This window comes from Aquarana catesbeiana, linkage group LG05 (genome assembly GCF_042186555.1).
Source record: "Aquarana catesbeiana isolate 2022-GZ linkage group LG05, ASM4218655v1, whole genome shotgun sequence".
Taxonomy (NCBI): domain Eukaryota; kingdom Metazoa; phylum Chordata; class Amphibia; order Anura; family Ranidae; genus Aquarana; species Aquarana catesbeiana.
In genome coordinates this window covers 467,164,791-467,192,762 of record NC_133328.1, presented here as the reverse complement: position 1 = coordinate 467,192,762, position 27,972 = coordinate 467,164,791, and the positions used below count along the sequence as shown (strand labels likewise).

The following is a 27,972-nucleotide window of genomic DNA, read 5'->3' as shown; positions in this document are numbered from 1 at the left end:
TTGTGTTATCCTGACCAGATGTCATATGGATCAGGATAACAAGCAGCTGCACGCCCCTGGGGATTATTATCAGAAATTACATGTATGACACAGCGGGGACCTCCCGCTGTGTCAGGTATTGTATATGAGAACACCAATTGCTGATGTCCCGCCGGTGTTATGATTGACAGTGCACTGTTCCTATACCGACGGGAGGCGGGACATCAGTGATCGGTCTTCTCATATACAATACCTGACACAGCGGGAGGTCCCCGCTGTGTCATACATGTAATTTCTGATAATAATCCCCAGGGGCGCACAGCTGCTTGTTATCCTGATCCATATGACATCTGGTCAGGATAACACAACCACTTTGCCGACGTCATTTTGCTATATGGCGGGAGGCAAGTGGTTAAGTAAAAGACAACCGTATTTCCAATATCCATGCCAAATTGTCACACTTTCTGCCAGGGTATGTAAACTTTTGAGCACAACTTCATCTATTATCCTATCTGGAAAGCCCTCTTTGCCTGGAGTGAACACAGGCTCTTCAACCCCAGAGATTACTTGTACTCCTGACTGTGATCAGCAACACTAGACAGCTGACTGTGATCAGCAAACAGTAAAAACTTGGTCTGGTTGTGACCAGCAAATTAGAAGCACTAGCTGTAATGTGACACTCAAGACCGTCTTTAAGGTAGGGCAAAAGGGGCAGCTGCCCTGGGCCCTGTCATTGTTATGGGGCCCAAAGCAGCTGCCTCATACTTGTCAACTATCCCAGTTTAAATTCCCTCATCCCTTGAGGTTTTAGTCCCGTGCTGTGTCCTGTTATTTCAGTTGAAGTTCTGCTCTGCCCTATTGTTGTATACGGATGACTCACCTGCAGACCCTATGTTTACATGTAAATACCGGCAACATTCATATGTAAATGGGGGCAGAGCAGCAGCATTTATATTTAAATAGAGGTGGTATTCATATGTATATCATGCCTCCCTGATGTCATATCCACCATCACCTATTCTGAATGCTGCCCACTGGGGAGATAAAGGGGCATGCTTGAAAGTCCAGCCTACAACTGTGGTCATTAAGCCTACCATCAGCTTGTTCTGCAAAGGTAAGCAAATTGTTTCTATTACATTAGTGGTCAGTGTAAACCCCTATTACATTGGTGGCCAGTGTTGAAACTCCTCTTTGTATTGGTAATAGGTAAAAAAATTGGACACTGGCTGTAAACTGGAATAGGACTCTGTAAATTGTTCACTGTAAAGCAGGCTATACACATTTCTTTGTTTTGTGTTGAATGATAAAAGAATCACAGATCCTCACATTCACACAAGCCATGTAGATGCAGGGATCACCCCCAGTCAGAACACACAGATTAGCACTGCAGCCTGCATGTGCTGATGGAATGTGGGTTTTCCAGCAGGACTGTTTGACAGAAGCCAGCCTAACAATCAGCTTCTCTTGAACAGAAAGGGATATGCACACATCTAAATTGGCCTGGTTCCTGCTGAATCGTACAAATTTCAGTACGTGTATACCCTGCTTAACACTGGCTGCAACTGTGCATTTCACAGGAAGGAGAGGGCTGGCTGCTCATGGGAACTAGTGTTTGCACTTTTGTTTGTTGTGATTGGGCACAGCATTTTCAAGGTACAGAGCACTCTAATTGGCTCTGTATTTAATGCATGTGCTCTCATTCACAAAGCAGAACACAGGCATTCTTTATGTTTTTGATAGTTCTGATTCTTCACAACAATCATATACTACAGAGCCTAATGAATTACCTTTTTTCCTTCTTTATGTGATCTGCACTATCCAATGACAGTGCAACCAGCACTATCAGGGGATGCATGCAAGCACAGAATAAAAAGTTGTTTAAGGAGTACGTAAACCTAACATGTCATACTCCTGATATGTGTCTGCTGTGTCGTATACTTGTATGGAAAATGTATCCTGTTCTTTGTATTGATTCTTTTGTGTGACATCCCTGGTGTTCCTGTCAGTCCCTCTGCTTTCCTATTAAATAAAAACTGGCCATACAATTTTCTTATAATATTTTCCTTTAGATTTACCAAAACAGTAAAATATAAGATCGAACCTAAACACTTTTTCAATTTATACACAATCAGGCAGGCCCTTGCACTATGACGGTAAAGGTTGAAGGTAGATCTAAAGGAAATTGAACAAGAAAGTTGAATAATGTACGGCCATCTCAAGTGGGAAAACATACTGTGGGTAGTTCTCTAGCTATTCTGGGAATTTAGCCAGCTGTCCTCCAAAGATCAGACTTGTCCTGACACCCCCCCACACAGCCTTTCACTAGGAAGCTCAGTGTGCTACTGCTTCTCTGCCCCCCAGCTCTTATGCAACTGAAAACAGAGGGAATGTGGTCACTTACAAAAAAAGGGGGAAAAAGGTGTTTTTATGGGGTTTTTTATATCTATACATCAATGTTTTGCCTTTTATTTTTCTTTTAAACTGAATCGGTTTAAAAGTTTTGCAAAGTGAAGGTTTACAATCACTTTAAAGATGACCACTTTGTACAGTGAGTTTCAATACAACAGACGCTTCCAAGGGGTTTAAATGCTTAAAATTAAACATAAATATCCACTTGCATAGGGATGCTATCACCCGAAATTCAGGAAAGGATGCCTAATGCCCCGTACACACAGTCGGATTTTCCGAAGGAAAATGTGTGATAGGACCTTGTTGTCGGAAATTCCGACCGTGTGTAGGCTCCATCACACATTTTCCATCGGATTTTCCAACACACAAAGTTTGAGAGCAGGTTATAAAATTTTCCGACAACAAAATCCGTTGTTGGAAATTCCGATCGTGTGTACACAAATCCGACGGACAAAGTGCCACGCATGCTCAGAATAAATAAAGAGATGAAAGCTATTGGCCACTGCCCCGTTTATAGTCCCGACATACGTGTTTTACGTCACCGCGTTTAGAACGATCGGATTTTCCGACAACTTTGTGTGACCGTGTGTATGCAAGACAAGTTTGAGCCAACATCCGTCGGAAAAAATCCTAGGATTTTGTTGTCGGAATGTCCGAACAAAGTCCGACCGTGTGTACGGGGCATAATTCTGTGTTGGGCCACCGCGCTACCATTTCTTGGTATTAGAAACAGAAAAGTGATGGCAGAAATAGACTGAGTAGTCCATCGAGGCTGCCCCTTTTTTTTTTTTCATTAACTTTATTGTCTGAGTATAGATCTATGTTTGTCCCAAGCATGTTTGAAGCCATTTACTGTTGTGTCTCACTACCTCTGCTGGTAGTTTATTCCAAGCATCAACTACCTTTTCAGTAAAATAATACTTTCTAAGATTAGTTTTGCACTTTCCTACACTTAGTTTGAGGTCATGTCCCTGTGTTCTTGATTTTGGTTTCATATTGAAAAAATTGTCCTCCTGGACCTTATTTATCCCTTTGATGTATTTAAAGATTTCCATCATGTCTCCCCTTTCTCTTCTTTCCTCCAGACTGTACATATTAAGTTCCTGAAGTCGCTCTTGATATGTTTTATCCCCCAAACCTTTCACCGTTTTTGCTACCCGTCTCTGGACTCGTTCTGTCTTATCAATGTCTTTCTTTAAGTGAGGTCTTCAGAACTGGACACAGTATTCTAAATGAGGTCTCACTAAAGGTCTATATACAGTAGAGGAATCAGAACCGCCTTCCTCCTACTGGTGATACCCCTAGTGATACATTCTAGAATTCTATTTGCTTTCCTCACTGCATAGTCACACTGTTTGCTAATTTTTGCAATCATCTGAAATAAGTACCCCCAAATCTTTTACTTCTGTAGTGCTGGCCAACAGGAGATCTCCTCTCTCAGTAGATTTTTTCCCTAGATGCATTATTTTACATTTAGAAACATTGAACTGCAGTGTCCACTGATTTGACCAATCTTCCAACAATGCCAAATCATTTTACTTACACCTCCACTGATGTCAACCCTATTACACACCTTTGTATCATCCGCAAAAAGACATACCTTGCCCAACATTCCTTACACTTTATTACTGTTATAACTGAGTCCTTAAGAGACTTTTGTATACAGTTTTTGGCACAGTTCTTTAAAGCGGATGGATATTATTGATTTATGCACTGAATATTTATTGTCACTGATTAGAAGTATAAGTCCAGCCATACACAGAGCAAATTTCTTTCCTGCAACCACGAGTTGCAGGAAATAAATTTGCTTGATTCCCCATCAACACAGACAGTGTTGATGTGGGAATCCGTCCTGCCTGGCCATTGGCTTCCCTCGCCGGGAGAAGACCGTAATTATTGCTAGCAGCATTAGCAGCAGCTATAGCAGCCTCTAGCAATAATCACAGGTAAAACCCGGCATGCTGGTTGTACCCAGGTTGATCAATCGATCAACTTGGTACATTGAGCCTGCCCATTCGAACCCTGTATGGCCTGTCTAAGATTATGAAATTATTGTTTATTATGTTTTTATTATGGTAAGTTATAGCGCAATAATAAACCTAAAGTGTAAGTAAACCCCCCTATTTTTTTCAGCCAAGGAAGCTGCCATCTTTGCCTCTGTTTAACCACTTACCAACCGGCCCATAGCCGAATGACGGCTGCAGGGCTTTTGGATAACTCTGGGAGGACGTCATATGACGTCCTCCCGGAATTCCCCTCTCGCGCACCCGAACACATCCGTGACCGCCGGGTCCAGAGGACCCAGCGCATCACGGATCCCGGTAAATGGCCGCTGATCGCGGCCGTTTACCATGTGATCGCGCCGTCAAATGACGGCGCGATCACATGTAAACAGACCGGCGTCATCTGATGACGCCGGTTCCTCTCCTCCCCTCCTGTGTACCGATCGGTACACAGAGAGCGGGGAGGGGGATGGATGGATGTCTGCAGCGCTGTGGGCTGGATGTGTAGTGCCCACAGCGCTGCACAGAGACATCCATCCATCCATCCATCCATGCTCAGCCATCCCTCACTACTCTGCAATACTGTGCAATACTCTGCAATACCCCCACAATACTCTGCAATGCTGTGCAATACCCCCACAATACTCTGCAATACTCTGCAATACCCCCACAATACTCTGCAATGCTGTGCAATACTCTGCAATACCCCCACAATACTCTGCAATGCTGTGCAATACCCCCACAATACTCTGCAATGCCCCCACAATACTCTGCAATGCTGTGCAATACTCTGCAATACCCCCACAATACTCTCCAATGCTGTGCAATACTCTGCAATGCCCCCACAATACTCTGCAATGCCCCCGCCATACTCTGCCATGCCCCCGCCATACTCTGCCATGCCCTCGCCATACTCTGCCATGCCCCCGCCATACTCTGCCATGCCCCCGCCATACTCTGCCATGCCCCCGCCATACTCTGCCATGCCCCCGCCATACTCTGCCATGCCCCCGCCATACTCCGCCATACTCCGCCATACCCCGCCATACCCCGCCATACTCCGCCATACCCCACAATACTCCGCAATACCCCGCCATACCCTGCCATGCTGAGCCATGCTCAGCTGTACTCGCCATCTGTATGTGGCCAGGCTGTGGAAGTCTCACACATGTGGTATCGCCGTACTCAGGAGGAGCAGGAGAATCTATTTTGGGGTGTCATTTTTGGTATGTACATGTTATTTGGTAGAAATATTGTATAAATGGACAACTTTGTGTTAAAAAAAAAGCGTTTTAACCACTTCCCGCCCGCCGGCCGTCATACAATGTCCTTGACTTTGTGCGGAGATATCTGAATGATGGTTGCAGCTACAGGCATCATTCAGATATCAGCTTTTTCAGCCGGCGATTCCCTACACCATAGGAATGATCATAGCGGCTGTTCCACTGCTTGATCGTTCTTACGGGAGGCGAGAGTGGATGTCCCCCCCCCTCCCACGCTTCTACCGACTCACCGCTACGATCGAAGCCAGGATCGTTTTTTTTTTTTTTTTTTTTATTTCAGGCTTCCCAGCCTAGAGGTGAGATGTGGGGTCTTATTGACCCCATATCTCACTGTAAAGAGGACCTGTCATGCCATATTCCTATTACAAGGATGTTTATATTCCTTGTAATAGGAATAAAAGTGGTCAAAAATTTTTTTTTTTTGGAAAAAAGCATCAAACTAAAATAAATAAAGTAAAATGAACAATAAAAAAAAAAAAAAATTTTTTTTAACCTCCCTGGCGGTATGATTATTTCGGATTTTAGGTGCTGAAAGCGGTACAATTATTTTGCATGGAAATTTGGCGTTTTATATTGTAGGTCTGTAAATCTTAACAATAACACACTTAAATCTGTCCAAACCAGAGTCTAGTAGATATCCCGGGTATGATAAAGTTTGAAACACAAAAACATAAATTATAATATAATAAATAAAAATAAATAATTAAAAAAATTTTTAAAAAATAGTAATAAAATAAATTTCCCCACAATTCACTATCGCTCAATTCTGCAAGTGTTCTAATTTACTATCGCTGTTTTCTAGCTGGTCTAAAGCCACTTTTGACGTAAAGGGACACTTTTTGGTTGCTATGGACAATCTCCAGTTTCCAGGCAGAAAGAACAGTGTATATCATGTAAAACTGCATGCAGGGCATGGGCCAGAGCACTGGGGACAAAAGGGATGTGAAATCATTTCATACAGTACTGTAATCTGTAAGATTACAGTACTGTATGTGTTATGATTTTGACATTTTTTTGAATTTGCCGCCAGGCTCCGCCCCCGTGCGTCGCGCCGCTCGCAGGGAACGGAGCCTGGCACGGAGAGGCTTCGGAGGAGGACGGAGCCCTCGGACACTGCGGGGGACATCGCAGGATCCCGGGGACAAGGTAAGTAACGCCGCCCCAGGATCCTGCAATGCGATCCCGAGTGTGGCTCGGGGTTACCGCTAATGGTACTGAATTTTAACCCCGAGCCACGCTCGGGAAAACCGCCAGGGAGGCTACAGCGCCCCTGTCCCTGTGTGCTCGCATGCAGAAGCGAACGCATACGTAAGTCCCGCCCACATATGAAAACGGTGTTCAAACCACACATGTGAGGTATCGCTGCGATCGGTAGAGCGAGAGCAATAATTTTGGCCCTAGACCTCCTCGGTAACTCAAAACATGTAACCAGTAAAAAATTTTAAAGCGTCGCCTATGGGGATTTTTGCGTAGCAAAGTTTGGCGCCATTCCACAAGCGCGTGCAATTTTGAAAGGTGACATGTTGGGTATCTATTTACTCGGCGTAACTTCATCTTTCACATTATGCAAAAACATTAGGCTAACTTTACTGTTTTGGTTTTTGTAAAGCACAAAACAGTTTTTTTTCCAAAAAAAACGCGTTTAAAAAATTGCTGCGCAAATACCGTGTGAGATAAAAAGTTGCAACGACCGCCATTGTATTCTCTAGGGCCTTTGCTAAAAAAACATATATAATGTTTTGGGGTTGTATGTAATTTTCTAGCTAATAAATGATGATTTTTACATGTAGGAGAGAAATGTCAGAATTGGCCTGGGTGCTCCAGAACGCCTGAAGGTGCTCCCCTGCATGTTGGGCCTCTGTATGTGGCCACGCTGTGTAAAAGTCTCACACATGTGGTATCGCCGTACTCGGGAGTAATAGCAAAATGTGTTTTGGGGTGTAATTTGTGCTATGCATATGCGGTGTGTGAGAAATAACCTGCTAATATGACAATTTTGTGGGAAAAAAAAAAAGTAAAAAAAAAAACCTTGATTTTGCAAAGAATTGTGGGAAAAAATGACAACTTCAAAAAACTCACCATGCATCTTTCTAAATACCTTGGAATGTCTTCTTTCCAAAAAGGGGTCATTTGGGGGGTATTTGTACTTTTCTGGAATGTTAGGGTCTCAAGAATTTAGATAGGCCGTCAGTACTTCAGGTGTGATCAATTTTCAGATATTCGCACCATAGCTTTTGGACTCTATAACTTTCACAAAGACCAAATAATATCCACCGATTTGGGTTAATTTTACCAAAGATATGTAGCGGTATAAATTTTGGCCAAAATATATGAAGAAAAATTACTAATTTGCAAAATATTATAACAGAAATAAAGAAAAATGTATTTTTTTACAGATTTTTCGGTCTTTTTTCTTTTACGGCGCAAAAAATAAAGAACCCAGCGGTGATTAAATACCACCAAAAGAAAGCTCCATTTGTGTGAAAAAAAGGACAAAAATTTCATATAGATACAGTGTTGCATGACTGAGTAATTGTCATTCAAAATGTGAGAGCACCAAAAGCTGAAAATTGGTCTGGTTAGGAAGGGGGTTTAAGTGCCCAGTGGTCAAGTGGTTAATTTACAACTGCCATGATGTTGCACATGTGATCAGTTATGACACCAGTCATTGGATGGTTTGACAGTTTGGTGGAGAGCACAACCAATGGGAGTGTTACATTTCCGGCACATGCCCGGAAATTAAACTGTTTTATGGATGGGTTTACTTCCGCTTTATTTATTTACTATCTTTGTAATTTCTATACAGCTGAGTGGATTTGAGTTTTTTTATAGCATAGAATATTTACTCACTTATTGTTTGTATATGCTCTTTTTCTGCAGTCATATCTTAAAAATGTGTTGCACTGTTTTGATGTTTGTATTATGAGGTAATGGACCAGGATACCTGCTGTTAAAATTGGGGTTATTCCTAATGTATACTAAAGGCCTGTTGAGCTTACTGAACATTTAATTCACCAAGTGACAACTACATAGAACTGATATTGCACAGTATTCTCAATTATCATATTTCATATGATCATTGCTTTTAGTGATTGTGCTTTGATGTATTTCTCAGATTACTAATGAATAAATTCACAAGGTCTTTACTTTTCAAATGTTTCCACATGGAATAACTGTTTTGCTTCAGTCACATGGGTTTTTTAGGCCATTGCATGTTAAACTGTACAAAAAGAACGATGTCATGTCCATATCTTGAAATGTGCACGAACATTCCTAATTTCAAATAAACCTTTGAGTAATACTTGGGCACTGATCATTGCTTTGTATACACTAATGTTCTTTGCAAATTAGCAAATAGCTTGTAGCTCCCCTAGTTTGACAATTTAAGCAAAAGCAATATATAGCAGACCATAGCACATTAAAATTAATTGGACCTAGCTTTAGGGATAACAGCGCTTTTAAATGGATTTGGGACTACTTACAATGCTTACCTGAAAGTAGAATTTTTTTTTCTTTCTAGTTTTTGGAATGCTTTTAGGAGATGCAATACTTTTAGATAATCTAGAAGCTGCTAATGAATACAGAAAACAGGTAAGTGCCTTCATCTTTAACAGATATAAATTGCGAATGTTCCCATTTTAGAGTATAAATTGGTAATAAAATATGCCAAGACACTTTTAACAAGATGAAAATAGTATCTACATGTTGGGGTTTGGTTAGGCTCAAAGGGTATGTATAATTAAAATGACCACTCATTGCCAATTCACCCCCTACTGTGCAGCAGATATCTCAAACCAATTGAAATAAGTTACAAATAACACCAGTCATGTGCTAGGCAGAGCTTGCAACACAAAACAATTAGTGAACACAATACATGCTACCACAAAAAGTACGCATAAATAATAAGTGCTCATTCCATAATAATATAATTTCTGTGTTTTGATTTGCCACATATAAAAACGACCGTCCATAAGAAAGTGAAGATAGCACTTGTATCTTGACACCAGAAATTACCCCTTGTTGTGCTCTATCACCACATGCTGATGTAAATGAATCCGCACTCACCATATTGTATTGACATATTGAGAGAAGTCAGCCATGCCTTGTGGTCATTCTAGGACCAGATCATACCACTAGATGAATCCCTGGGGTGGGTGTCCTCTCCTCATTGACAAAAAAATTGTATTCCAATAGCTCAAAGCCGCCTAATGATTCATGTGCGTTCCACCTGGACCCGAAATTACACACTGAGAGTTCTTAACGCATTTCATCATCACGTTACTTCTTCAGAAGGCCTTCTCTCTAATGATGATGGATTGTGGAAGCATGTCATTGCAAACAGCAGCTGGTTCCGTTATCTGAGAAAGCCCCTGAGCTTCCACTGAGAGAATGCAGTCTCCCACAGCATCTAGAGGGAGTAAGTCACCGGGAAGGAAGAACTGCCAAGGAAATGTGGCTAAGCGTCCTGAGCCCTGCATTAGATGTGGGCAAGCGTTTGGTTGAAAAATTTCTGCTATTGTCCTTGGCAACAGGGCTTGTAAGTTTCGCCCTCCAGTTTGAAACAAAGCGAGGGTATGTGACAGTACGAAGCCCAGCCACTGTATTAAGAGGACTGAAAGCAACATAGGGTTCTAACAAATTCAGAGTGGGGCTCCAGTGGCTTAGTTCACAATGAAGAAAACTAAGCTTTTGATTCTCTCCAGGTTTTGTAATTCTCAGATCAGTGTCTTGAGTTCGGAGGCTTTAAAGAGCTTTGGGTGGTAAGAAGCCTCCACCAGTGTCCACAGCTTATCGAAGACCAGCAGGCAGAGTGTGCATGTACTCAATCCATTATAGTCAAAGGCCTGTCTGTAGTTGTGGCTTCACCTCTCCCCGGAAATCTGGGATGTTGCCAGGGAGTATCAGGTTTGTTTCAACACCAGGGACATGATTCTCTGAACTTCCCAGCCTGACTGCTACAATTGTTGCAAGAGCAGAGTGTGAACACTGCCTTCTTTAGTACTGAGAGACACTGCATTCTACTAGGCCAAGGGCCAGGAGGCTTTGTTCTTTTGTTTGCTGTATGAAGCTTGAAAACTTTCCTTTCAATTTAGGTCGGCTAACTGCAACCCCCCCCCCCCCCCCCCCCCCCATATCACAATAAGTATTTAAGGTTCCAAAGTCCATTCGTGGCGTCCACCCATCCTAAACTTCAAGGTTCAGTCCAAAAGCACAGGAGTGCACAGTATTGGAAATCTGGCATGCGCATTGTTGGATATCTTTCTCTTGAAGGATTACTGTGCACTGGCAATCAATTTGTGGAGGATGATGCAGACACTTCAGAGTTTTTGGTGGATCCCACAGAAGTTTGCACTGGCTCCAACCCACCACCTGGAGTACCTAGGCCTAGTCTTAGACAGGGTCCAAGTGTTCTATCTTGTAAATGAGTGCTGACCTCTGGGCTACTTACCAGATGCTACGCTCTAAATAAAAAAAAACTCCCTGTGGTCCGATTCTACATGAGGGTTTTGGGCCTCATGGCGACCTCATTTGAGGCAGTGATGTTCACCCAGTTTGATTCCAGGCACCTTTAGCTTAGTGTGCTGGCTGTGTGGGACAAGCTCATGCACATCTACCCCACTTTTGACCTGGTGGCTGACTAGTACTGCAATAGAGTCAATGACATTTTTTTTCCTGTTAGATAGTTTTCACGATGGATGCCAGCCTGTGGGGCTGGGGAGGTTTCCTAAGGAACAAAAAGCGATCAAAGTAACATGGTCATCAAGGGAGTCCAGACTTTCCTTTAACGTTCTCTAACTGAGGGCCATTCACTTATCCCTGTTGCATTGGACTAACCAGCTTCAGGCGTTACCAACAAGGGTTCAGTTGGACAAAGTCACAGCTGTGGCTTATGTAAACCATCAGGGAGGTACCAGAAGCTGCGCATCCCTTTGAGAAGTTAACATAAGTATGGTAAGTAAGAAAGGCATGTTCCAGCCTTCTACACAGTCAACATTCCTGGAGTTGTCAGAGTAGTCACTTCTAAGGGACGTCAGATGTAGATCTGTTGGCATCTTGATTCATCAACAAGGTGGACAGGTTTGTTTGCAGGTTAAGGGATCCAAAAGCCTTTGTAGTGGTGACCTCAAGGGATCAGTTGCAGCTTATAAATGCCTTCCCTCCACTTCTAAAAATCTTCTACAGAGCAAGATGTAGGGCATATACCAGTGATCTTGGTGGCACTAAATTAACCCACAAGAACATTGTACGTGGGTAGATTAGTTGTTGAAATCAATGACATGAGAGATCAGGATCCTAAAGCTTAACTCCAGATGTACTTCCTTCTGTCCTGGCATTTTCCATTCAGTGCTTGCTAAAAAAAAAAAAAAGAATTGCCAGGGGTGGGAAAGGTTCTATGAGCTGTTCTTTCAGTTTTGTTTGCCGAAATAAATTTTACAGGTAGGTAAAAAAATCTGTGTATTGCTACCATAGAATAGTCTTTCTGAATAGGAATTAAGCAGTCCTGTACCTTTTTTTTATTTTTTTATTTTTTTCTCTTTGTTTTGTTTTGTTTTACCTTAGACCTGATATTTTATATGTTAAAAAAACTATACAGCCTATTTTAGATACAGTGTCTGTTTATAGTTACTTTTGACATGTGTGATTTTTTTTCTCTGTGCAGCTGGTGTCCTTTTCGTTCTGTCCAACACTATTGACAAGAGAAGGAGATCGAATACGTAGCAATGGAAAGTTTGGAGGCTTACAGAATAAGGCCCCTTCACTAGACAAACTCAGAGGAACAGTTTTTGGAGCACCATTACCTAAAGAATATGACACACTTTCTTTGGAAATTGGTGTGTATAAACTTTTTAGCTCCTTTTAATGGCTCATGCATGTTTGTTAAATCATTTAAAAAACATTTACTTTTTAACAAGTAGATGTCGAAAGCAGCGAGGAATTAAACATGTATACAAAATACGTGTAATTTTAATGTACTTGTAATTTTACCTAGTTGAATATGGAAGGTAGAGATTTTTATTCAGTATGAGCTTCAATCCTAAAATTTACATCAACATACATCTCTGCATGCTAATGTGAAATCATCTAAAACTGATTTTCTTTTTTTTTATTTATCTTTCTTGTGTCCACTTTCTCTAAAGACACCGATAAAATAGATCTCTTACCTAATCTGTGAGATCTCGCAGCATTTAACCTTTTATACACTGATTGGTATACTATCATGCACTCTTGTAAGGTAACAGACAACTGATCTAAAATAAGTTACACATCTGAATTGTTCTCTGAGACTGATGTTGGGTGTGCATCATATCACTTGCTTCTCTTTGTTGACCTGCTGAAAGTTGATTTGTAGTCTGCATTGCCACAGACATTTCTGGCATCTGTTTCCAGCTCTTTATGCCTATCTACCAGAAGCCCTCATTCCTTTCTTTGCCTCTGAACTGTTCCACATCCGGACACCCACACACACCTTGTTAATGTTTTTTAAATAAAACTAATTTTATAATAATTTTTTTTTTATTTAGTCTGGGGCCAGCAATTGCCCCTTTTGCCCCCTTGTAAATCTGGCACTGGATCCAGAAGCATATATTGTTACAAGAGCTTGATGAATGTTCTCCTGATTTTCAGGTGTCATTTTATCTATAAGAGTCCTTTCACACTGGGGCCGCTCCACATTAGCGGTAAAGCACCGCTCGTTTTAGCGGCGCTTTTCGGCCGCTAGCGGGTCGCTTTTAACCCCTGGTAGGGGCCGAAGAAAGGGTTAAAAGTGGCCGTGTTCAGTGTAGCCTCACACATCTGCACTGTTTTTGAAAACTGACAGTGGGTGCAGGGAGAAGAACCCCTGCCCACTGTCACAGGAAGAGGGGCAAGAGCTGGAACATGTTCCACCCTAAATACAGGTAATAAATAGTGGTAGTAAATTGCTCATAATAAAGCTTACCTGTAGGTTAAATGAATATCTCCTAAACGTGCACTGTTTAGGATATATTCTAGTGAGCAGCTGCCGGTGATGTCGCATGTGCTCTGAAGGAACAGCATACCCGTGCTGTCCCTTCAGAGCTCTGTGCCGCGGCGGTGACTACTGCGCACATGTGCAGAAGTGACGCCATCGCGGCCTGGCCAGTCAAGCGGCCTCAACCTGCAAGGAAGACCGGGTAAAGATGGAAGCCTCTGCAGCGGTCACAGCACGCCGCTGGAGGGTTTTGTTTCAAGGCAAGTCTTTCATAATGTGCTAGTCTGCGATGCATACTTCCACATTATGCCTTTACCTTGCAGGGGGGGAAAGTTTACTACCGCTTTAAGCGTCTAAGATTTTTCCCAGTATCCCTTACAAAATTATTTTTCTGGAGATTATTTAAACCATTGTAGGCACCTCTGTTAGTGTTCTAGTTTGTCTTAACCCCTGCCACTCTCGTTGCTGGATAGGTTGGTCTATATGTAAATGTGCATAAATAAAGTACATGAGATAAAATAGGAAGAAATATAAATTCCAAAACTCCTGTTCTGTACTGTAATTAGCAGTTCAATATTGTAACCATGATTTCTGCTGACTTAATAAAGTATATAAAATGACAGAGAGGTACTCTCACAGAATCCCGTGCTCTAGTTATAATGTCTGCGATCAGTTTATTCTGGGACTGGACTTGTCTGTACTGATATTTGAAAGTGAATGCTTAAAGAGGAAGTAAACCCTGATGGGTTTTACTTCCTCTTTGTTACCCTGCAAAGTAAAAGCATAATGGGCTAGTATGCATCACATACTAGCCCGATATGTGCCACTTACCTGCAAACGAAGCCCACGGTGTCCCCGCTGGTGGCTGCATCCATCTTCTGCCCTCTTCCTTCTGGGGGCCGTGGACTCTAGCTCTGTGACTGGCCATAGCCGCATGATGTCATTCCCGTGCATGCGCGCCGGAGCTGTCAGTCACGGCACATATGAGTGAAGAAACGGCACAGAGGTCCGTTTTTTCACAGCGCATGCACAGATGACATCATCGGCGCAGTGTACAGGAAATATCTCCTAAATGGCACAAGTTTAAGAGATATTTCCACTACCTATAAGTAAGCCTTATTATAGGCTTACCTACACGTAAAACTTACAAATGTGGGTTTACAACCACTTTAAGGTTGTATTTATAAGATATTTGGATAGCAGTTTGCCCAGCGAAAGTGCATGTATGTTCATTCTGTGCAAATGGGGGGAAAAAACATTATTAAATGAATTCATATTAAATGAATGAAAAACATTTGACCTGCACAGGAAATAGCCTAAAAACAATTTTTCCCATATTTGCACAGAACAAATATACTTTCAATGGGTGGTATAATTGCACCCCATAGTGTTTACACTTTTTCTGTTTATTATGTTCAGTAATAAAAATATAAAAAAGAAGAATGTGATAAATGAAAGTGTGAGGTATATTACTTCTAAATATGAAATATTTATACTATTCCCAACCAGTGTCATTGGTCTTCCCAGCATTAAATATTGATTTTTAAAACAAAGATTTTATATAAAAAAGAAAATAATGCAGCACCTCCAAATATAGAATATTACAAATTTAAAGCGTGTGCTATCAACGCAGCATTAATAATGTGCAAAAAGCATCCACAGTATTCAAAAATTATAATAAAAAATAAATTGGTGTGAATAAAGTCCAATGCAAAAGGGTCCAAAATATGTGATCAATATCACCACAAAGAAAGTGTCTTCCACCACACTTGACCAACAGAACTAATGCACTCACTAACATTAAAGCTGCCAGAGGAAAGCAGCAACATGCATGTTTTGTGTCAACAAGATCCTTCACGCGTGATCAACCAGCTCCATTCTCTCAATGGAGACACCCCGCAGTACCGCTTCTCACCACTGGGTACAGTCAGAGGTTTTGTGCAATATTGTATGGGGGAAAAAAAGCACTCACCACATATAGTGTAGTCTATGTATTAAAAAGTATGGATTCCACATAAAACAGAGTAAAAGGCTTTATCCATTTGTCAGTAAAATGATTGCCATGGCAAATAAAACAGTGCACTTACAAAGAGAGCTGCCAATTCCAAGCATGGAAGTGGCGTTGAGACGACAGCATGTAACTCCCACCCCAATGCTTTTTATGCGAATGCACGTTTTCAGGGGACGCTAGTACTAAAAACTTTGAATACATAAAAAAATTTAAAAATAAGAAATCTTCCAACACCCAGTGAAGCAGTTAGTGTCAGTGAGGGATGTTTGAAGTTTTCAGTCAATACTGGATTTTTTTTTAATGTCAGTGCTACACAAGTCATTAGGATTTTATGCCAAGCCTTGCCCCCCATTACATTATCACTAAAACAAAATTAATACTATCAGAAGACTGTTTTATTTAGTTTCTGTTTGCATAGTTGGGATTCTGTGTTCTTAGGCCTCTTGCACATGATACTCCTGTTTGAGCATGTACTTTTTCAGGTTTTTTTTTTTTTTTGTATGTACAGTTGTGCTCATAAGTTTACATACCCTGGCAGAATTTATGATTGCTTTACAATTTTTCAGAGAATATGAATAACACAAAAACTTCTTTCACTCATGGTTAGTGTTTGGCTAAAGCCATTTATTATCAATCAACTGTGTTTACACTTTTTAATCATAATGACAGCAGAAACTACCCAAATGACCCTGATCAAAAGTTTACAGGTTAAAAAAATGTATATAATTGCCGTGAGCAATGCGTGCGTGAATGTTGGAGCAACTTGAATTCCCAAACAAAGAATATAAATGGAAAAAAATATATAAATGAAATACTTGTCAGCAAGTCCACAGTGAAAAAATATATATATAATATAAGCAAGCAAGTGCCCAGTAAAAGAAATATAACAGTATTGAAGTAAACATCAAAATATCAAAAATTCTTAATTTCAGCAAGTCCACAGTGAAAGAAAATAGGATTTTTTTTATAACAGCTTACCTGTAAAATCCTTTTCTTGGAGTACATCACAGGACACAGAGCCATATTAATAACTATATGGGTATATAGGGCACCTTCAGGTGACGGACACTGGCACACCCAAGACAGAAAGTTCACTCCCTATATAACCCTCCCCTTACAAGGAGTACCACAGTTTTTGTAGCAAAGCAATATACATAAATCCCAAAAGAGGGGAGGGACCTCTGTGTTCCGTGATGTACTCCAAGAAAAGGATTTTACAGGTAAGCGGTTATAAAATTCCTATTTTCTTTCTCGTACATCACAGGACACAGAGCCATAGTAATAACTATATGGGACGTCCCATAGCAATGCTATTTGAGGGGAGGAAAACACAACCAGCCTGGTGCCAACAGACTTGAGAACCTATGCTGCTGCCTACAGCACACTGCGCCCAAAGACGATATCCTCATGCCTTTTTACATCCACCTGATAAAACCTAGTGAATGTATGGACTGAAGACCAAGTTGCGGCCTTACAGATCTGAGCCAGGGAGGCACGGTGACGCACTGCCCTGGTAGAGTGCGCCTTGACTTGAAAAGGAGGAACCTTACCTTTTAAACCTTAGGCCTGAATTATACCTTGCCTAATCCATTTAGAAATAGTGGATTTTGACGCCGCCTGTCCTTTCCTAGGACCTTCTAGCAGCACAAACAAGACATCAGATCTGAGCAGTCAAATAGACTTTGACCACTCTCACCACATCAAGACAATGTAGTGACTTCTCTTCCCTGGTTTTGGAAAAAACTACGGTAGGACAATATCTTGGTTCAGGTGAAAACCTGAGACCACCTTAGGCAGAAAACTTGGACGAGGACGCAACACGACCCTGTTCTTGTGAATAATTAAATATGGCTCTTTACAAGAAAGAGCAGCTAATTCCGAAACCCTCCTCGCTGAGGATATAGCAACCAAGAACACAAATTTCCTTGTCAGAAGGACTAAGGGAGTATGCTGTATCAGGTCAAAGGGCTGATTTTGCAACACTGACAAAACCAAGTTCAAGTCCCAAGGGTCCAAAGGTGATCTAAATGGCGGACTAAGCTGCATCACACCTTGCATAAAAACTCGGATGAAAGCATGCGAAGCAAGCGGTCTTTGAAATAAGACCGATAAAGCCGAGACTTGGCCCTTAATAGTACTCAAGGCCAGCTTCATCTCTACCCCTAACTGTAGAAAGGCAAGAATTCTGCCTATGCTATACTCCTGAGGATGCCAACCCTTGGACTCACACCAGGAAACATAAGCCCTCCAGACTCTATAATATATGACTGTGGAAGCTGGCTTCCTTGCATTAATCAAGGTAGAGATAACTGTCCTGGATAGCCCACATTTCTTTAGAATGTGGGTCTCAATAGCCAAGCCATTAAATTTAGAGTTTTTAAGGTAGGATGGAATATCGGCCCCTGCGAGAGTAGGTCTGGATGCAGTGGAAGGGACCATGGATCCCCCACCGCCATCTTTACAATTTCTGCATACCAGGACCTTCTGGGCCATGCTGGGGCTGCAAGAATTACTGGCTTTCTTTCCAGCTTGATCCTGCAATGAAGTCGTGGCAGCAACTGAATAGGGGGAAACGCACGGGTCACCAACGCATCTGTTCCGCATGCGAGAGGATCCCTTGTCCTGGACACAAAGTTGACCAACTTCATGTTGAACCTGGACGCCAAAAGATCTACGTCTGGGGTCCCCCATCTTTGGCAAACAGCCATAAAAATGTCAGGGTGAAGGGACCATTCCCCTGGGAATAACTGCTGGCGACTCAAGTAACAATCCCTGCCCATTTTCTACTCTTGGAATGAATATTGCAGATAGGAAAGGAATATTCCTTTTTGCCCAAGTTAAAATATGGTTCACCTCTCTCTGAGCTGCGTGATTCTTGGTGCTCCCTTGGTGATTGATATAAGCTACAGCTGTGGCATTGTCGGATTGGATCCTGACAGGACAACCCCGTAACCTGAATGTCCAGGCTGTCAGAGCCAGATGCGCTGCCCGAATCTCTAGGGTGTTGATGGGCAAGGTTCTTTCGGTTCTTGACCACTGTCCCTGGACAGTTGTTTTTTCTAGTACTGCTCCCCAACCTGAAAGGCTGGCATCTGTTGTTACCACTTTCCAGATAACTGGTATGAAGGATTTTCTCTTCAGCAGATTCTGGGTTACCAACCACCAATTGAGGCTCTGGGACACCTTTGGGGACATTCGCATTGGTAAATCTAGAGCTTGGACCCGCTTATTTCAAGCAGACAGGATACTATTTTGCAACAGTCTCCAATGGAGCTGGGCATAAGGAACCGCTTTGAATTAAGCCATCTTTCCTAGCAACCTCATGCAAAAGGAGGGATCTCTCTTCAACCTGACCATCTGCACCAGCTTTTATGGCGCTGATTTTTGCCTTAGGCAAAAAGACCTTTTTCTGGGCTCTGTCTATGATCAGACCTAAGTACTCCAGCCTTTTTAGTGGTTTTAAGGAAGACTTTTCTAGGTTGAGAATCCAGCCTATGCTTATCAGGTATTTTGACACTGCTGCACACACTTGCTCCAAGTGGGCAACCGACCGGTCTATTAGCAATAGTTCATCCAGGTATGCCAGGGCTGTTATGCCCTGCGCCCTTAGCCTGGCCAAAGGAGGAGGCAGAACCTTTGTAAATACCCGGGGTGCTGTAGCCAGCCCGAAGGGCAAGGCTACAAACTGAAAATGGTGCTGTTCGACCTCGAACCGCAGAAATCTTTGGTGAGTGGGAAATATAGGAACATGCAGATATGCATCCCTGATGTCGATATATGCCAGAAGTTCCCCTCCTTGTAGGATAGAAACCGACCTGATCGACTCCATGCGAAAAGAGTGGACCTTCAGGAATTGATACAGATTTTTTAGATCTAGAATGGGCCTGACATCTCCATTCGGTTTTGGGACCGGGAATAGGTTTCAATAGAACCCCAAACCTTGCTCTTCTGTGGGAATTTCCATGATCACCCCCTGAGCCAGTAATCGGTCTAATGCCCGAAACAGAGATTGCCTTTTCCCTGGATCTTTGGGAACGTTTGACCTCAGAAAACGAGGCGGTGGAAACTCTCAAAACTCCAGTTTGTAACCTAGAGCTATTGTAGAGATGACCCATCTGTCCTGAATTTCCTCCTACCAGACTTCTGAGAACTGCAGAAGTCTCCCCCCCCCCACCCCACCCTGGCGAGCGGGGGCGTCCCTTCATAATGAGGCCTTAGAATTCTGTTTTGCAGGTTTCCGCCCCAGGACTTCTTTTGTCCCTGGGCCTGACCCTGAGGCTTTGCTCTAGAGCCTGACGGCGGAGGCCGTCACGTCTGCCTAGAGGCAGATGGCCCTGGAGAAGGAGCCCGCTTAAATGAAGAGTGTTAATTCCTTCTTTTGACTGGCAAGAGAGTACTTTTCCCACTTGAAATCTTTTGGATGTATTTGTCCAAATCATCTCCAAATGCATCGGCTGACCAATTTTTCAACCACAGGATCCTACGCATGTGCACTAGCACAAGTTCAAGGCGAGACGCCTGGTGAATAGAATCCTTAATGGCGTCAATGGCAAAACATAATGCCCTTGGCAGTTCGGCCAAGTCCCAGGCCTGTTGCACAGGAATCTCCTTAAGGGTCTGTTTAAACTGGTCCTTCAGGGATTGACAGATGCCTATTGCAGCAACTGCAGGCTGAGTAACTGCACCTGCCAAAGAAAGAGAGGATTTTAACAGGAATTGAGCATTGTCTAGTGGACAAGTTAGACTTTCATTCACACAGGATATAACAGCGTCAACTGCTGGTACATTCCATCTTTTGGTGAATTTCTCCTCTATGGGATAAAGTACTGAAAATCTTTTAGGAGGGAGAAAATGCTTATCTGGATGATCCCATTCAGCATAAATAAGCTGTTCCAGTAATGCATATACGGGAAACGCATGCAAAGTCTGCGGAGGTTTTAAGGAACCCAAAGAAGAAATGGAACTTTCGGCTGACTCAGTTAAGGGCAGCTTGAAAGCGGACTGGACCATTTCTGTCAGAGATTGTACCAGCAATTTCTCAGATTGCGAGGCTGAAAAGGGTTCTTCCACCATTGATTCCTCAGAAGATTGTCTTTCCTCCTGATCCCCTGAGGGTAATACATAATCCTCCACCCACTGTTCCCTTGATAAAGGGTCTGAGGTGGGGAGGGGGATCTACCATGCGTCCTATCCTTTTGGATGGAAGATGCAATTAAAGCGCTAGTCTCTCCTCTAGCCCTAGCAGGGCGGAGGAAAAGGCATCTTTAGTCACGTATACAGGGGCTGAGATGTTGGAAGCAGCTGCAACACCCACAGGTTCCAATGACTCACCCTGGCTAGCCACTTCTGGTACTTCAGGAGAAGATGACAATGTGGAGGCATGACTAGAGTCCTCAACGCCTGGGGGTAAGGCTTTAGGTACCTTCTTTAAGGTGTTTGCACTGGCCTTTTTGAGAGGCATAGTCCTAAGCACAAAAGCAGAGGCACTAAATAAGCACCACTTGCTGGGTTTTAGTCTAGCAAATAAAATGCCGCTAATAAAGTCCAGCCTGGTGCTGAGTAAAATGTGTTTCCATCTAATTGGGAATGCCTGTATGCAGTGCCTTACGTGCACCCCACCGCTCCTGTGTCCTGTGTTATCAGCAGTTGTACTTTCCAGCTACTAGCTGAGGAGAGACTGTTTTCTGGGCTCGGTGTCCCCAGCACCTGCGCCGTGTGTCCTCGTGGAGGCTACGTCCCGAACACAGTGCTGTGCTTAAGCCACGCCCCCTCCGTTCATCAACCCGCCCCCCCCCTCTTAGTTTTTAAAATTTCAAGCAGTTCCCGCGCGGCGCTCGGGTCTGTCAGTCGGCAGACCCAGCGAGAGGGGAGGCCGGATCAAGGCAGCCCAAAATATAGGGAAAACCGCTGCACTCCCCAAAGGAGGGGGGGTTAGGGGGGAGTATACACTGCTGTTGTACCTCCCAGCCCCTTAGTTCCCTCGGGGGGGAAAAGTGCAGTAATGGCAAACTTTTTCCTGAACAGGAATCCCCCCTGAACAATGCTGCATGAATGAGACCACACACATGCTGTTTAGCTGCTTGACACAGAGCTGAACTGAGAGGCAACATACCAAGGTATGTGCATTTACTCCCTGTAGTGGAGACTTAAGGCATAGCAACATTTTACTCACGGAAGAAAAACCATAGGTGGACTTTTTACAGTTCCTAGGCTTCTTCCCTTACCTTATCCTCGCTGCAGGATACTGCTGACAACAGACAGATCCAACCTTCACCCATCACAGCGGGCTGCGTTTAGAAAACCTTCAAGGACCTTTTTATCGGGGTTCCACTCCCTTGGACCTGTATAGCACCCCGCCAGAAAAACTTTATGGTAATGTGAGGATGACCAAAGCACTGGGTCCCGGGGTCCAGCCCTCCAAAGAGAGGTATTACAGGCAAAACCTTGTTCTTCTTATACGAGGCCCGGGTACCATCTACTTTGGCCTCAGTGGCACTTTAGATGGATCCGGTCTGTAGTAGCTGGTCTCAATCCAGTAAAGGATCCTTCCAGTGGAGCTCCTTAGAGCATACCTTCAATCGTGACCAACACCTTAGACACTGGCGAAAAAACTGAGGTACTCCTGGTAAGGGGAGGGGTTATATAGGGAGTGAACTTCCTGTCTTGGGTGTGCCAGTGTCCATCACCTGAAGGTTTCCTATATACCCATACAGTTATTACTATAGCTCTGTGTCCCGTGATGTATGATAAAGAAATATATACTGCATATATTCAAAACTTATTTTCAGCAAGTCCACAGTGAAAAAAATTATATATAATATAATGTCCCATAAAGTGACTCTGTGATGATGATCCAAAAATAATATTAACCGTGGCTTCACACACATGCTCCCCCCCCCCCCCTTCCCTCACCTCCAATTGTGTGACCGCACAATTACGTTTGGTCCACAACAGCAGCTGAATCACCTCTGGGCTCTAAGTAGCAGGATTTACAGGCTCCCCCAGGTGTAATACAAAAATGGTATCTTCAATTTAAGCTACAAAAGAGCCCAGAAATTTATTGCAGATAAACATACTCTCACTTTATGGGTGCTTGCGGAGCACCAGGCTATAAGAAGCATACAATGTTAAAATACTTTCCAAATTGTTTGCAGGCTTGTGTGAATCAGCAGCTAGCTCAGAGAGCAAATGACTGTCTCCTCCACCATCCTGGCCCCTCCCCTACGCGCGACGACACAGGACGCCTTCCTCAGGGGATCACGCTGTGGGGTAGGGCCAGGACACGGTGGAGGGGACAGTCACTTGCTCTCTGAGCTAGCTGCTGATTCACACAAGCCTGCAAACCATTTGGGGGGGGGGGGAGGGGGCGGCTTTACGTGTGTGAAGTCACGGTTAATATTATTTGGATCATCATCACAGAGTCACTTTATTGGACATTATATTATATAAATTTATTTATTTTTATTTTTTTTAACTGTGGACTTGCTGAAATTAAGGATTTTTGATGTTTACTTCAATATTGTTATAATTTCTTTTACTGGGCACTTGCTTGCTTATATTATATTTATTTGTTTTTCACTGTGGACTTGCTGAAAATAAGTTTTGAAAATATATATTTTTTTTCTCATTATGGACTTGCTGAAATGAAGAATGTTTGAGGTTTACTTCAATTTTTTTATACTTCTTTCACTGTGCACTTGTTTGGCAATAAGTATTTCATTCATATATTTTTTACCATTTATATAATTTGTTTGGGAATTCAAGTTGCTCCAACATTCACTCGTGCATTGTTCATGGCAATTATATATATTTTTTCACTTGAGTGAGTGATATATCACATAGCACTGCATTCGTTTATTTTTATATTTTATACACAGATTATGGGAATGTCAATATGCTTAGCGGCTGTGTATTGGTTCTCTTACGTTTAAAACATTATTTGGACACTCTTCATTGGTAGCTCGCAAGACATCTATCTGTATTAAATTGCATGAACTGAGATCTCCATAGAGTGGCTCAATTATATTGAGGTCAGGGGACTGAGATGGCTACTCCAGAACCTTCACTTTGTTCTGCTGTAGCCAATGACAGGTCGACCTGGCCTTGTGTTTTGGATCATTGTATGTCTAAGTACGTCCCATGCGCAGCGTCCTGGCTAATGAATGCAAATGTGAATGCCAATCAGCAGTGTTCAAACTCTAATCAAGAAGTGGAAAATGAGGGGTTCTGTTAAAACCAAACCAGGGTCAGGTAGACCAACTAGGTTTTCAACCACAACTGCCAGGAAAATTGTTTGGGATGCAAAGAAAAACCCACAAATAACTTCAGATAAAAACATGGTGTGGCTGTTTCAAGATGCACAATAAGGAGGCACTTTAAGAAAGATGGGCTGCATGGTCGAGTCGCCAGAAAAAAGCCCTTACTACACAAATGCCACAAAGTATCCCGCTTACAATATGCCAAACAGCACAGAGATAAGCCTCAGACCTTCTGGCACAAAGTCATTTGGAGTGATGAGACCAAAATTGAGCTTTTTGGCCACAACCATAAATGCTATATTTGGAGAGGAGTCAACAAGGCCTATGATGAAAGGTACACCATTCATACTGTGAAACACAGAGGTGGATCACTGATGTTTTGGGGATGTGTAAGCTACAAAGGCACAGGAAATATGGTCAAATTTGATGGCAAGATGAATGCAGTATGTTATCAAAAAATACTGGAGGAACATTTGCATTCACCAGCCAGGAAGCTGTGCATGGTACGTACTTGGACATTCCAACATAACAATGATCCAAAACACAAGGCCAAGTCAGCTGACCTGTCATTGGCTACAGCGGAATAAAGTGAAGGTTCTGAGGTGGCCATCTCAGTCTCCTGACTTCAATATTATTGAGCCACTCTGGTGAGATCTCAAACATGCAGTTCATGCAAGACAGCCCAAGAATTTACAGGAACTGGAGGCTTTTTGCCAAGAGGAGTGGGCAGCTTTACCATCTGAAAATATAAAGAGCCTCATCCACAAATACCACAGAAGACTTCAAGCTGTCATTGATGTTAATACACGGTATTAAGAACTGGGGTATGTAAACTTTTGATCGGGGTCATTTGGGTAGTTTCTGCTGTCATTATGATTGATAATAAATGGCTTCAGCCAAACACTAACCATGAGTGAAAGAAAAGTTTTTGTGTTATCCAGATTCTCTGAACAATGGCCAAGAAATCATAAATTCTGCCAGGGTATGTAAACTTATGTGCACAACTGTATTTGTGCATATTTACGCGCATCTCCGTTCTCCTGCACAATATGTAAATGGGCATTTATGCGCATGAGGCGTAAATTACTGCATAGGCACATTACAATTATTGGGCTGTATTTTAGCTCAGTAAAATAAAATTTAAAAACTGTATTAAGCTTTTTCAAGCTGCGGTGTGCAAGACGCCTTATAGTGTATTTCTAAAGCAGCTTGCAATCATAGAAAATTACACACTGTTATATGAAGCTTGCTATACAGTAAGAATGACATCTCTTCCCTCATAAGGTAAGTCTATCAGGTAAAAACAAAAACATATATATTACAGCGCTCGCATGAAACAATCACTATTATATTGACATTCACTTATAAATTGTATTATATGGTTATCTTAGTTATTGTTTATTAATGCGAGCGCTGTAATATATGTTTTTGTTTTGTCAAGTAAATAGCACCTTGTGTATAGCAGCTGCAAGATGTATTTTTGCAAAAATCTTTTTCACAATTGTTTTAATCCCAGAGCGAGTATATATATTTAGAATATATTTTGTTTACAAGTCTATCAGGTAGTCTGCATTTAAAAATTATTTTGCCTTAATAAATTTAAAATTACGGACATTCACGTACAGTGTAACTCATATTTAATGGTTTACGGTACGGTTCAGTTGTCTGGTTGTCTATATGCCAAAATCACTCCTATTCACAAGCTTGGTTTTTTAAAGATTTGTTACAGCAGTATTGTGCAGCAGTGAAAAGATCACAGAGTGTAGATAAAGAGCTTAAGAAGCAGGTCCAACATCTTAACTCACCAGATATGCAACAGAAGAAGAAGGAGTTGGATGAACAGGAGATACAGTTAAAGAAAATTGAGAAAAAGCTGGGTGAGTGGCATAATTTTATTTGGTATTGTTATGTCCACACAGAAAATTCTTTATTGTTCATTGTAGCTCACAGAATTGAAGATTAGTAAGTTACGCTGCCGCCTTCAGGAGGTTTGAATACTTGCAAAACAAAACATGTTAGGCCATCCCCCTCTATAATCCTGCCTCCAACCATCAGGCCTCAGTTTTTGCTTTTTTCCTCAGCAAGTGCTGTGTAAAACCCTAATTTATTCTTTCCACAATTTTATTTTATTTTCAATCAAGATGTGTTTCACCATGCATATTTTTTCATTCGTAACTTCAATCAAGTCTCTAAATATAAAAAGAGGGGAAAAAAAACGTGCTTAATAAATAGTGAAATGACATTAGCTGATTAAAAAGAAAAAAAGTCCAAAGAGCAGCAGCTTATTGCGAGATACACAAAAGAAAATATGGAGAAGAGAAGCTGCGCTGTTTAAAGGTTCATCCAAATATTAACTTGTAGATGTCAGAATATTAAGTAAGTGACAGTTTAAAATCAGATCTAAACAAACACCCAAGTGAGGTGATCAGGCTCACTTGGGTGTTTGTTTAGATCTGATTTTGAACTGTCACTTAATATCCTGACATCTACAAGTTAATATTTGGATGAACCTTTAAACAGCGCAGCTTCTCTTCTCCAAGTCTCTAAATATGCTGCTTGAGCTTGTTTTTTCATAGCAGCTATGCAGATTTGCATATTCTCAACAAAAGCTTTGGAGGGCATACCTAGACCCTGAGGGACTGGAGTTTTACCACTGGCACTTACCAGACCCTACTGTACTGTGTTAGCCACAGAGCGCTCTCTAGGTTAAAAACCGTACAGTCTTTTTTAGTGAACCAGTCTCACTTTGTGAATCAGCCTATGGTTGTGGTGAAGATAAACCTTGTAAGCTATCTTTTGGGCACTGAGCCCTGCATTGTGGTGCTTTTCCAGATCTGTCTTAATAAGCCGCAAAGAATCATCTTCAAGTCCAGAACTGTGGCACACCCTCTGGTGTGACTCAGTCTCTGAAGACTCAATAGGCAAGATATGCCATTAGAACAAACTATTTCTCCAGCGCTCCAAAAGACAGTCACCAGTCTGTAATACACGCACGGTCTATATAACCTCAGGGTGAATGCAAACAGTTGCCTATGCCTGCAGGTTTATTGCATTTCGAGGACAAATCCCTTTCCTCTAAGCTCTGTATTAATTTGGTTTCCTTAACCACTTCAGCCCCGGAAGATTTTACTCCCTTCCTGACCAGAGCACTTTTTACAATTTGGCACTGTGTCACTTTAACTGACAATTGCGCGGTCGTTCGACGCTGTACCCAAACAAAATTTGCGTCTTTTTTTTTCCCCCACAAATAGAGCTTTCTTTTGGTGGTATTTGATCATCTCTGCGGTTTTTATTTTTTGCAGTAAAAAAAGAACAACGATTTTGAAAAAAAAACAATATTTTTTACTTTTTGCTATAATATTCCCAAACCGTTTTAAAAGAACAAATTTATCCATCAGTTTAGGCCAATATATATTCTTCTACATATTTTTGGTAAAAAAAAAATCTCAATAAGCGTATATTGATTGGTTTGCGCAAAAGTTATAGCGTCTGCAAACTATGGGAAAGATTTATGGCATTTTAAATTTTTTTTTATATTTTTACTAGTAATGGCGGTGATCTGCGATTTTTAGCAGTAATGCAACATTGCGACGGACAGATCGGAGACTTTTGCCCCTTTTATGGACCATTGGCATTTTTACAGCGATAAATGCTATAAAAATGCACTAATTACTGTGTAAATGTCACTGGCAGGGAAGGGGTTAACACTAGGGGGCAATAAAGGGGTTAAATGTGTGTTCCCTCAGCATGTTCTAACTGTGTGGGGATGGGAGTGACTAGGAGAGGAGCCCATATAGTTTTTCCTACTTAGAAGGAAGAAACTATATGGCTCCTCTCCTCTGACAGCACAGGGATTTGTGTGTTTACACACACAAATCTACGTGCTGGCGCTCGTGCATGTGATCCCGCGTGGCCCGGCGGCGATCGTGCCTGCCGGCCACGTGCATCGTGTCCCCAGCCATGCAGCAGGCGCACGCGCTCTCTGGTGGCCGAAAACGGGTAGGACGTACCTGTATAGGATTTCGCCCAGGAGTGCCATTGTGCCGCAGTATATCTGCGTGACACAGTCGGCAAGTGG

The 27,972-nt window shown here is 42.2% G+C and overlaps 1 protein-coding gene across 1 annotated transcript in view; it reads left to right on the top strand.

The window, feature by feature from the left end:
* SMCHD1 (structural maintenance of chromosomes flexible hinge domain containing 1) overlaps positions 1-27,972 on the top strand; it is a 622,004-nt gene that overhangs the window by 560,507 nt on the left and 33,525 nt on the right. Inside the window, exons 44-46 of the mRNA XM_073631430.1 lie at positions 9,195-9,265; positions 12,336-12,507; positions 25,613-25,771. Of these exons, the coding sequence (XP_073487531.1) occupies positions 9,195-9,265; positions 12,336-12,507; positions 25,613-25,771 (402 nt within the window). The remainder of the gene's footprint in view (positions 1-9,194; positions 9,266-12,335; positions 12,508-25,612; positions 25,772-27,972) is intronic.